Here is a 12,341-nt window from a genome sequence, read left to right on the forward strand (position 1 = left end):
GGAAATAAAGGCAAGTGCATGTGTATCACAAGTACTTTTGTGAGAGTGAGCATAAGTGGTAATGTTATCCTTTGATGATGATTGGTTAGAAGCTTCCTCAGCCCCATATTTCGCTACTTTCTGCTTCTTCAATAACTTCAGACACTTATGATTCTCACTGATAAAAATCACACTTGCCTCTCCCTTTGCTATCATCATATTTGTCCGATAGCATTCTTTTCCACCTTTTCGACCACCACGACCACAACTATGACCTCCTCCCTATCCACATTCACCAGTCTCTCTCCTCAGGCGGCCTATGATGAGTCTTGTTGAGACAGGTGGCCTATGATGAGTCTTGTTCAGATGTTCGTTTTCACCACAGTTGTAGCACTTGTGAGTCTCCCCCCCCAGACACTTATTATACTTGAGTCCGAGGCAACTAATGCTGATCATGCTCCTGGAAGTCCGCTTGACTCAGAGTGTAGCTTCATGCGTTTCTCTTTCTATATCATCGCAACAATGCCTTCATCCAGTGAAGGGATAGTCTCCTGAGTTAGAAGGACAAATTTCTAATCAAAGACCAGGTTCAGATGGGTCAAAAACTGTTTGGTCCTCATCTGTGTAAAGATCTCCATTTTCTTGCACTCCAAATTGCCACAGCTCGAAATCGGTGAGAAGTGATCAAGATCTGCTCACCCTCTCCAAATCTATGACATATTCTTGAATCGATCTATCAAGGTTGTACCTCTGTTTCTTTCATGTTGAATCTAGAACACCCTCATGCGGTTCTTCGTCTCGACATAAATTTTTCTCAGCTTTGCCCATATGTCCCTCACCTTCCGAATGCCATCTACTGAGGATGCAATTGACAAAATCGAGTTGAGTAGCCAGGTGTAGATTAAGGCGTGTGTGGTTCTTTACTTATCTCCCTCAACACTATCACTCTTTTTGGTTTGTCTCCGATCAGATCCCTCTAGTCTCTTCTCTACTAGAGCAACCTCGACCCGACGCAACCAACTTAGATATGTGGTCAGTCCATCAAGCTTCAGATCCACAGGAAGGAGATTTAGCTTCACTTGTGTTGAAGGACATGATGAGGTAGTAGTTGACATCGAAACTCTAGCTCCCTATATAAGCCCAACCAAGACCTTCAGAACTTTCCAAATTATATCCATCTCCCGCATAAAATTGAAAGGCAAAATAAATCTATTAACTTTATCCAAATTACATTACAATATTTGTATCATTTACTCTCATAATTATTAAATTTATTAATTTTTTAATCATGGTGAATCTTGTAGTTATTTGATTTGTTTTGATATGAACACAATAGAAATTTTAATTGATTCCTTTTATATTACACTCATTTGTATTCACATATCTACACCTTTACATTTATGGCACTTCTTTCCTATGTATTTACATATCTAACAGTTAAACTTTAATCTTTACGTAGAGCCGCCTTATCTTTGCATGTAAAGGTGAATTTTATTTTTTAAAAGTTAAAATAATGCTATTTTTGATGTGATATGCAAATTTTGGTGGCATAAGTGTAAAAAGTAAATTTTAGGTGTTGTAGATATAAATAAATTTCTCCATAGATGATTAGTAAGATGAGCTCAAATAAATTTGAACAAAAATTTGCTGCTGCTGCTGCTGCTGCTAATAATATGATAACTATATGGTTATGATAACTAATTTGTATATCTTTTAACAAAAATTTGCTGCTGCTGATAATAATATGATAACTATATGGTTATGATAACTAATTTGTATATCTTTTGTAGCAATATGTTGGGATCAATGGTTCCCTGAGGCTGCAAGGGCTATGGTTCTGCAAGGTGCTGAGATACTCTTTTACCCGACTGCTATAGGATCTGAACCTCAAGATTCTGAACTCGATTCTAGAGAACACTGGAAGCGCGTTATGTGCGGCCATGCCGGAGCGAACTTGGTAACTTCTTAACTTTTCTTCTTCCATCGAAACCCAGATCATGAACCCCAATATTAGGTCTGACTCACTTTTTCCTATAATGCCGTATGTTTCCAGGTTCCTCTTGTGGCCTCTAATAGAATAGGAAAGGAAACAATTGAAACAGAACATGGTGATAGCACAATAAGATTCTATGGAAATTCATTTATAGCAGGTTTCTTTTTTTTTTATTTTTTTGGCTTTATAATTCCTTTTTTTTCATTCTGTAATATTCATGGAAAATTGTTGGTTATTTTTGAAATTAAAATGGAAATCAGGACCGACTGGGGAAATTCTGGCTGTTGCGAATGATGAAGATGAAGCTGTTTTAACAGCTGAGCTCAACCTGGATAAGATCAAGTCCCAGAGGCATAGCTGGGGGGTTTTCAGGGACCGGCGCCCAGATTTATATGAGGTTCTCCTAACGTTAGATGGAACCAGAAAATCATCATCAGGTTGAAGTTCCTTAATTTCAATATATATACACATTTTAAGCACGAGAACGGTTTTGAGAAGAATTTTGGAGTAGTTTATATTGTTCCTTGTATAAAATCCAAGGGTAAGGAGGCAACATTTTTTTAGGAAGATTTACATGAATGCCATTCTTATTTGTTTACATATCTAAGGCATAAACCTCAATTTTAAAAGGTTCATTTCATATTTTAAAAATTAAAATGATGGTGTGCTTGATGTTTATATATGAGCTTTCCTACTATCTAGCATGGCGTGCTAATCTTTATTTTGCAGGTTGAGTATTTTCTTTTATATATTTTTCATGTATATTTTTAGAGTGTATGATCAAGCCTGCAATAGAAATAAGATACTGGCACGAATCCCGAATGTGCCTTGCACATTAATTTTAGATCTCTTTGTTGTATAGATTTAGATATGCGGAGCCTCACCATAAAATGCTGTTGATTTAGCAGCACTTGGCATGTTCTTATTCTTTTATTATTGGGTGCTTTGTTTTTCTTATGTAGTGTGTTGTTTTTTTTCACTTTATTTTTTATTTCTCTTTTTTTGCTTGGGCTTACGCTTTATAACTAGGGCTCTTGGGATAAAACTCTTTTTTATAAGATCTTTAGATGAACTTGCATTACATGACGACCCAAATCATATTTAATAAGGTATCTATGCTTACGGACTTCGATAATTTGCATCATATGTGTGTTTAGGTGTTAGAGGCTTTAATGACTTATTCGAGGTTATATGTTATTTGTATGGTAGTTTGGCTTTGTGAGCCAAGCTCTTTTTCTTTCCACTCTATAGGCACCTATATCACACTCATGATGGGTGTAAACCCACCTACCACTCTTTTACATTTTTCTAGATACTTGCCCAAGTTTGTGTGTTTTGTGTAATCTTCCTAACCATCTTTGTACTTCTCCATCAAATCTCTCAATAATGAATAGCTTCCATGGTAGAAAAGTATGACACTTGTGCATTGCCTTATTCTTAAAAGTAAGAATCAATATCCTCTTTCTCTACTCATCAGACATCTTTTTAGTATTTGAAATTTTATTAAAAAATTCTTATTTTAACATATATTTTTCACATTTTTAAATATTTAATATATTATAAATATCACTAAGAATTTTTAACATCTCAACTTAATCTCTTACTCTCTAGGGGCCACCTTTTATTTATTTATTTATTTTCATATTATTATTCCACCAATAAATATTTTTCTTTATAAGAATTTTATTTTGAGTATTAACTTTTAAAATCAATAAAACTTAAACTTCAACATCTATTTTTCTAATGCGACAACTAAAAATTGTTATTACTTATAATATCAATATCATTAAACTCAAATCATATTTTCGCTCATACATATATCTTTCATTCACTTTAATGTCCAATATATCATAAAAATTACTAAAAAATTTTAACATCACTAATTACTCTCTTCTTATAAACCACCTTTTATTTAAGTCATAATGCCAATTGAAGTGAAATTATTTAAAGAAAATTTAATTCTTCAAAATTACTTAAAATTAATTGTTAATGATCAATTGAGCCACCAAAAAAAAAAATGAAGATTAAGTCGGGTATAATTTAAAATTAGCAAAACAAGCAAGTTGAACCAGTACATGTTAGATCTCCGTTGCCCCTACATGTGCCTGCAAATGTGCACACATAGGCTCTCCAGAAAGCAGCAAACTTGGGATGTACTGCTCTAGCAGTGATGCAGGCTCTTCCAAATCATTGAATTTATCTGTACCGAAACATAAATTTAAGCATCAAAATGGATGATTATGATAAAAAATCATAATATGAATGATGAGAAATAAGAACAAACTCACCAAAAGTCCTTCAGAGATGTCTTCCCAGCTTTTACATCCATGCCCACAAAGCTCCCCTCCAAATGCTGGCTTGTAAAGTTTAGGCCACAATGATGATCTTGCTTGTCGCATGAAAAGGAAAATTTACATAAAATACCAATCAATTCTTATGCATTTACATTTCTAACACCTAAATTTCAGCGTTTACATACAAGCACTTTTAAAAGTTAAAAGTTGTGGTTAAAAGGTATTTTTAACATAATAAGAAAGTTTTGGGTGGTCTAAATGTTAAAAAAGTAGTGATTATATGTTAGACATGTAAATACATAAGAATTAGGTGGCATGAATGTAAATGCCCCAAAAGCAAAACATGTAGTTCTGAGCAATGAATTAGCAGAATGATTGTACAGAGCTGAATTTCACTTAAGCAAAAAAAACATACTTTCTTTGATCAGAGCACATAAGAACAGCATGATCAGTACTGATCTTAAATACTCTAAAGAGAACTGCAGTGAGCTCCGCAGGTTCATGAGAATCCAAAACAAGCGGGCCAAAAGTCCCTATGCTTCCTGAAACTGAAGAATCCACTTGATCGTTGCCGGCCATCTGCACATTGTCGAGTTTCCACTCATGGTGCACAAGCTGAGCCATTTCGAGCTATAGAAGCTCATATTCTACCTCTATATCAACCTGTTCGTCATGGTTGAGAAAGAAGAGCTTCTAAGAATCAGGAAGTACTGCGAGAAAACTTGAATAGGTTATAGATAGCATTGTAGAGCACTGGTTCAATTTGGATTTATTGGCAATTGGCTTCAATGAAGAGCTCATTGAACAGACAAATTGATATAGTTTTCAAACAATATCACAATAAAGGATTGTTTGGTTGCAAGATTTGCCCTAAACCTTTCCAAAAAATAGTCTTAAAATCTTTAATTATATTACCTTCTTAAATCTCATTTTCTCTATTTTTAAGGCAAAATATTTATTTTACTAAATGCTAGTAAGAGGGTAAGTTGAGGGGCACCACTCACCTTATGCGTCTCATTCTTCCTAAATCTTGAAACTATATGCCAAACAAAATATAAACTGAATCAAACATCTATCATGTAAAATTGATTAACAGTGTTGGGAAGAACAAAAGAAGCAGACAAACCATTGAACCGGTTTTGAGGTGGCTGGAAATGGAAAGAAGCTCTGTACTGTTTGCTTTCGATAGACAAAGGGTCTTCAGAATCTGGATTTAATACAAGTCCCGAGAAGAGTTGCTCCAGTCGGTACAGAACCACAGCAAGATGGCGGCGAGCTATCATCACCAATCTATAGACTTGTGCTCATTCGAAGGTAAGATCACATCTGCCATAAGGAGAAGGGATTATATATATATAGTATTTGTAACCTTAAGAGCATGTGCTGTTTTCAAGAAATCAGAAAGCCACCGCTCTTGCCTCTGAGGACGTAGGCAAATTGCCGAACCTCTTTAAATCCATGTGTTCTTTCTTGTGTTCATTGATTCTGTCGTTTTTTAACCCTAGTTTATCAAAAAGCTTGTACTTACCAGATCTTAAAATCCTCATAAAATGAGGGCAAATTTTAGTAGTATATTAACAAACTATCTACTGTCTTTTGAAATTTTGACCCATAAGAAACGCAAAACTTCATAATAGCTGAGCAGGAATTTTCAAAGCCCAAACTAACACCAAGCAAACAGTAAGACATGCACGTCTAAAACACAATTTGCACAATCTGAATATCTTACATTACCTCAAGTGCACAACATCACAACTTGCCATCCATTCCAAGCGAATGTAATACAGGATACTTCCACAATCATGAATGTGATTCTCACCTGTCCAACACATAGGGTAGTTAACGATTCGATTTTGAGCTAAGCTGGGATAATCTCAAAATCAGCTTGAATAGATTTAGTGCGGCTCAAAATCAGCTCGCTATCGAGCTCAATCCGGCTCGAAATCAAAATGAGCTTGGATCAAATTTAGTTATTTGGATCCATGCTCAACTTGACTCAAATTGACTTATTCGGATCCATTTCAGCTTGAAATCGGCTCGTGCCTTATTATATTCAACTTTACTTGGTATTATATATATAATTTATAAAAATAAAAAAAAAAATACTATAAACCGATCTCGAATTGTTTCAATCTGATCCATGTATGGCTCAAAATCGGCTCAAAAAAATTCGATTCAAAATTTCGACTCATAGCTTAACTCGTTTATTTTGATGCAATCTCAATCCGAGCCAAAATTTAAATAGGTTTTTGAGCGATCAATCAACTTCGAGCTAAATTCACAGCCCTACCAGCACATTTGCATTTTTTTCTATGCACCAAAAAAAAAAAAAAAAACTGATTAGCACTGCATGTTCTCCATAACAAAACAAAACAAAAAAAACAAAAGACTTGCAAAAGCTGCGCAACATAAAACATTGTTGCCCATTTGGTAACATAATAGCAATTCAAAGACGTATTCTCTTCGAAAATGGCAAAAATACTGGTTTGAAGAAATAATTCAATGATATACGTGCAATTTCCATAAGAGCAATGTGAGAATTTGATAAACAAGCACAGAAGAATAGACTCAACATCCAACTACTAGAAAGAAAAACTACTCCTTGGAAATGATGCAATTATGCACAAAGATCCGGTCAACAATCATATTCAGTTAGGAGGCCTGAGCAGAGAGCCCCACGGCCATCCATGATGCAGTTGCCTAACATTATAACTTCTCTCTTTCTCTCTCCTAGGCAGGGTATCATCTTCTTTTTTTTTTCTAGAGGGAATGCAGAGGCATAAATTTGCTGCAGTATAGCAATTTCACCTCTTTTTTAACATACACAGTAGATCACGAACAGTACGATGGGAAACCATAATAGTCATAGCCATCCAGTTGCGTTGAAAACAATAGAACTCAATTATACATGTGTCCCCAACACCTTGGAACTCGATTGGGAAAAAAAAAGAGAAATTTCAATTGAGAAAAAGAAGAACAAAACAAAAATTTAAACGTGAAATGGCTGTTTTTTGCCAGTAGCCAATGACACTTATCCATTTATTTGCGAGCTTATTTGAGTGCAGCATTAATTTAATAATAAAAAATGGCTGTCACAATAACCCTAAACCCTCAACCCTAATATTTGTCATTGCCGGATTCCAAATCCCTTATATAGAAAATAGAGGGTTGTGTCAAGTACTCAACAGAAAACCTAAAATTTTTCTCGAAAAAACTATGAAATGAATCTTTTAAATAATTATGTCAATGTTAGGGCGTCCTTTGGAAGCGACATGTTGTACGACCAAGATACAATGACAAGTGTGCAAGAGTTGTTGCACTAGTGTTCGAATGTATTGTTAAAATAAAGGTTCCCATATTATAAAAAAAAAAAAAAACTGATTAGCACTGCATGTTCTCCATAACAAAACAAAACAAAAAAAACAAAAGACTTGCAAAAGCTGCGCAACATAAAACATTGTTGCCCATTTGGTAACATAATAGCAATTCAAAGACGTATTCTCTTCGAAAATGGCAAAAATACTGGTTTGAAGAAATAATTCAATGATATACGTGCAATTTCCATAAGAGCAATGTGAGAATTTGATAAACAAGCACAGAAGAATAGACTCAACATCCAACTACTAGAAAGAAAAACTACTCCTTGGAAATGATGCAATTATGCACAAAGAACCGGTCAACAATCATATTCAGTTAGGAGGCCTGAGCAGAGAGCCCCACGGCCATCCATGATGCAGTTGCCTAACATTATAACTTCTCTCTTTCTCTCTCCTAGGCAGGGTATCATCTTCTTTTTTTTTTCTAGAGGGAATGCAGAGGCATAAATTTGCTGCAGTATAGCAATTTCACCTCTTTTTTAACATACACAGTAGATCACGAACAGTACGATGGGAAACCATAATAGTCATAGCCATCCAGTTGCGTTGAAAACGATAGAACTCAATTATACATGTGTCCCCAACACCTTGGAACTCGATTGGGAAAAAAAAAGAGAAATTTCAATTGAGAAAAAGAAGAACAAAACAAAAATTTAAACGTGAAATGGCTGTTTTTTGCCAGTAGCCAATGACACTTATCCATTTATTTGCGAGCTTATTTGAGTGCAGCATTAATTTAATAATAAAAAATGGCTGTCACAATAACCCTAAACCCTCAACCCTAATATTTGTCATTGCCGGATTCCAAATCCCTTATATAGAAAATAGAGGGTTGTGTCAAGTACTCAACAGAAAACCTAAAATTTTTCTCGAAAAAACTATGAAATGAATCTTTTAAATAATTATGTCAATGTTAGGGTGTCCTTTGGAAGCGACATGTTGTACGACCTAGATACAATGACAAGTGTGCAAGAGTTGTTGCACTAGTGTTCGAATGTATTGTTAAAATAAAGGTTCCCATATTATGAAAGGATACAACAACAAAGCCTTAATCCCACTACGTGGCATCGGCTACATGAATCCTTTTTCTACATTGCGTCCTATTTAGTGTCATATTTTCATTTAGTTCTAGTAAATTAAGATCATTTTTTATACAATAAGCCCAAGTCTTCCTAGATCTACCTCTGCCTTTCTTAACACAAGTCGAATCTAAAACATCTACTCTCCTAATCAGATCATCAGATGGCGACGTTTAAGGTGACCAAACCATCTAAGACGACTTTCTCAAATTTTGTCTGTCACAAGAGCTACACCAACCCTATCACGGATATATTCATTTTGCATTTTGTCTCTAAATGTAAAGCCACTCATCCACCTAATCATTCTCATCTCGACAGCACTTAACTTATTATTATGCCTCTCTTTTAAAGGCCAACATTTAGCTCCATAGAGCATTGCAGGTCTCACCACTGTCTTATAAAATTTTCCTTTCAGTCTAAGCGGTACTTTTCTATCACACAAAAGGTCCGAAGCATTCCTCCATATTATTAAAATTACATTCCATGTATTCAGTTTTAGTTCTACTTAAATGAAGGCCTTTAGACTTCAAAGTAGACCTCCATAATTCAAGTTTTTCTTGGGCTTTTTCTCTCATTTTATCCACGAGAAAGATATCATTAGCAAAGAGCAGACACCAATGTGCATTCTCCTGTAGATGTGCAGTAAAACCATCCATAACTAATACACCAATGTGCATTCTCCTGTAGATGTGCAGTAAGACCATCCATAACTAAAGCAAAAAGATACGGGCTTAAAGCCGATCCCTGATGTAATCCAACAGAAATATGAAAATATTTGGTCAGTCCTCCTCCACTTTGATGACTTGAACACAAGTGACAGCTCTAATATACATATCTTTAATGACTTGAATATAAGTCATATCAACACCTTTCTTCTCAAGAACTCTCCAAAGGATATCTCTTGGAACCTTATCGTCAGCTTTTTCTAAATTAATAAAAATCAAATGTAGATTCTTCTTATTATCTCTGAACTTCTCCATCAAACCTCTCAATAAATGTATAGCTTCCATAGTAGACCTGCCCGAGAAATCTTTGTAATGTGTCTTAACCTATGTTCAATTACCCTTTCCCATAGTTTTAAAGTATGACACATCCACTTAATTCCTCTATAATTCGCCAAGAAACACCCAAATCTCCTAAATATTTCCACACTTCAATTGGGATATCATCAGGTCCTACAGACTTTCCACCCTTGGTTTTCTTTAAACCCTCATCAACTTCTTTTTTACTAATGCGACGATAACATTCTAATAAATAACATAATAATAATAACAATAATAATAATAATAATAATTTATTAAGGGCCAACCAACAAAACAATCATTGCCCAACCAGTAACATTCTAGCATATCAGTAACATATATTATTATGTGCAAGTGAAATAAAATCAGTAAATGAAAAAAAAAACCCTAACCCAACCAGCCTCCCCTTCCCCTTTCGAAAGCTTTCGGGTTCGACCCCCTCTCGCTCTTCTGAGTTTTCTCTGTCTCCTCTCCAAATCGCGAAATGCTTTCGACTGCAAGAGTTTAGGGGTTGTCATTTGAGTTCATTTTCTAATCTCTACTTCTATTTTTCCTCAGCGAGTCAGCATTGGCTCGATTGCTCGGTATTCTTGCTTGGTTGCTTGTTTGGCTACCGAGGTGTTATCTTTGAGTATCTTCTCTCTAATATTTCATATTTATCTTCAGCTTCGCCTCCGGTTCGCCTCTTAGCTTAAATTTTCTTAAATTTGGTTTAGATTTATTTAGATTTTTTTAATGAATCCTAGTTTTTGAAGTTTTTTGGAAGTGAAATCTCTCGCCAATTTAAAGCCAGTGAAATCTCGCCAATTTCAAGCCAAACACAAACATGAATCAATTATTAGAGCCGAACATGAATACACTATTCACGAGCCAATTTCGAATGAGCTGAAAATGAGTCAAGCCTGAGCTGGCTCAAAAGCTCGGCTTGTTTAGAGCCCTACATGCAACAACTTAAAAGAAAAACAACACTTTGGAAATTGTGTAAATATGAACAATATATTTACTGTTTCGAAACTGAGTAGTCGCCCAATCACAATTCACATAGAATAAACTTCAACAGGAAGCCTCATTAAAAATAATAACAAAAAAATGATATGTTAATACATAAGAACTGCATGCATGTAAATTTCTCTAAAAATAGAGGGGTTGCATTGAATCGTTTACCGAAAGAGAGGATCCCCAGCTATCCATGAAGCATTTGCCTAACATCAGATCTCTCTCTCTCTCTTTCACTCTGTATATACATATATATGGATGATGATGAGTAACCCGATAACAATTCACAACCAACCAAATCTAATTAGGAGGCCTCCCCAACAATAATGACATAAATTTTGATATGAAATTGTGTGGCATGTAATGTACGTAAATTTCCCTAAAACAATTGATGGGTGGCACTACATGTCTTGGTATGTAAATCTTCCCCAAAAAAGAGATTGGCGGCACTGCATCAGTTGCTTGAAGAGAGGATCTGTCGACTACCCATGATGCACTCTTTTCTACGTAAATACATTATAATTTGTGCGGTATGAATTTATAGATGGCACCGCATCTGTTGCCTGAACAGAGAGAATCCCGCAGCCATCCATGAGTCGCTCTCTCTCTCTCTCTCTCTCTATATATATATATATAGAGAAAGAGACACACACACAAATATATGGATGATAATGATGAGAGCCCAATCACAACTCAACCATCAAATCAAGTTAGGAAATCTCATAAAAAATAATGACTGAATAATCGATACGTTAATACATGAGAATTGTTTGCAATGTAAATTTCTCTAAGAAAAAAGATGGGTGGCACTGCAAAGATTGCCTGAAGAGAGGATCCACGGACATCCATGATGAATGATGCTGTTGCCCAAGTCAAATCTCTCTCTTTCTTTTCAGGTAAATACATAAAAATTGCTGCATGTAAATTTTCCTGAAAAAATGATGGGCGGCACTGCACGATTGCCTGTAGAAAGGATCTCTCGATCATCCATAATATCATTGCCTAAAATCAAATCTCCAAATCTCTTCTCTCGTATGTAAATACATATGATTGCCTGAAGAAACATTGCATAGGTTGCCTGAAGAAAGGATGCCCCGGTCATCCATAATGCAGTTGGATTGCTTAAAATCAAATCTCTCTCTCTCTCTGTACACACACACACAGATAGATAAATATATATATATATATATATATAATCAATGGTCAGAGACTTATACGAGCCTCCAACTACTCCTAATATGCCTAACTATTCGAGTACCACCTCCTTAAGGCCAACTGTGCCAGAGGGAATTAAAACCCTCAACCTGGCAGCGCGCGCGCGCGCACACACACACACACATATATATATATTAAAAAAAAAACCGAAGACTACTATATGAGCCCCCAACCACCCTCATGTGCCCAACTATTCGAGGACCGCCCTCAAGGCAGGTGCACTTAGGTGGGATCTTAGCCAGATGGTATTCGAACTTGTGACTTGAGAGGACTTGCAACATTCAAAGAGGCTGTTTTACCAACAGGCCACGGCTGGTGCCACACACACACACACACACACACACATATATATGCACACTTCCATGCCCGCCCGCCGCCCCGCGAGG

At 35.8% G+C, this 12,341-nt stretch overlaps 2 protein-coding genes across 4 annotated transcripts in view; one reads left to right on the plus strand and one right to left on the minus strand.

The window, feature by feature from the left end:
* The window catches only part of LOC110019837 (N-carbamoylputrescine amidase), a gene marked incomplete at its 3' end in the record, with an annotated part of 25,530 nt that extends 23,121 nt beyond the window's left edge, over positions 1-2,409 (plus strand). Inside the window, 3 exon segments of the mRNA XM_020717688.1 lie at positions 1,770-1,936; positions 2,033-2,129; positions 2,233-2,409. Of these exon segments, the coding sequence (XP_020573347.1) occupies positions 1,770-1,936; positions 2,033-2,129; positions 2,233-2,409 (441 nt within the window).
* Positions 2,410-3,976: 1,567 nt separating this feature from the next.
* LOC110019861 (fructan 1-exohydrolase-like) overlaps positions 3,977-12,341 on the minus strand; it is a 20,413-nt gene continuing 12,048 nt past the window's right edge. The window contains exons 2-8 of one of the 3 annotated variants that reach the window (XR_002293487.1): positions 6,001-6,085; positions 5,676-5,767; positions 5,393-5,592; positions 5,271-5,302; positions 4,682-4,929; positions 4,261-4,361; positions 3,977-4,172 (exon numbers count right to left, since the gene is read on the minus strand). Coding sequence is in view for 1 of the 3 variants with exons in the window: in XM_020717721.1 (XP_020573380.1) it covers positions 4,134-4,172; positions 4,261-4,357; positions 4,682-4,890 (345 nt within the window). In the remaining 2 variants the exon portion in view is untranslated. Of the gene's footprint in view, positions 4,173-4,260; positions 4,362-4,681; positions 4,930-5,270; positions 5,313-5,392; positions 5,593-5,675; positions 5,768-6,000; positions 6,086-12,341 lie in introns of those variants that run through there. The other 2 variants (XR_002293488.1, XM_020717721.1) reach the window with 2 other exon arrangements.

This window comes from Phalaenopsis equestris, unplaced genomic scaffold, assembly GCF_001263595.1.
Source record: "Phalaenopsis equestris unplaced genomic scaffold, ASM126359v1 Scaffold000084, whole genome shotgun sequence".
Classification (NCBI taxonomy): Eukaryota; Viridiplantae; Streptophyta; class Magnoliopsida; order Asparagales; family Orchidaceae; genus Phalaenopsis; species Phalaenopsis equestris.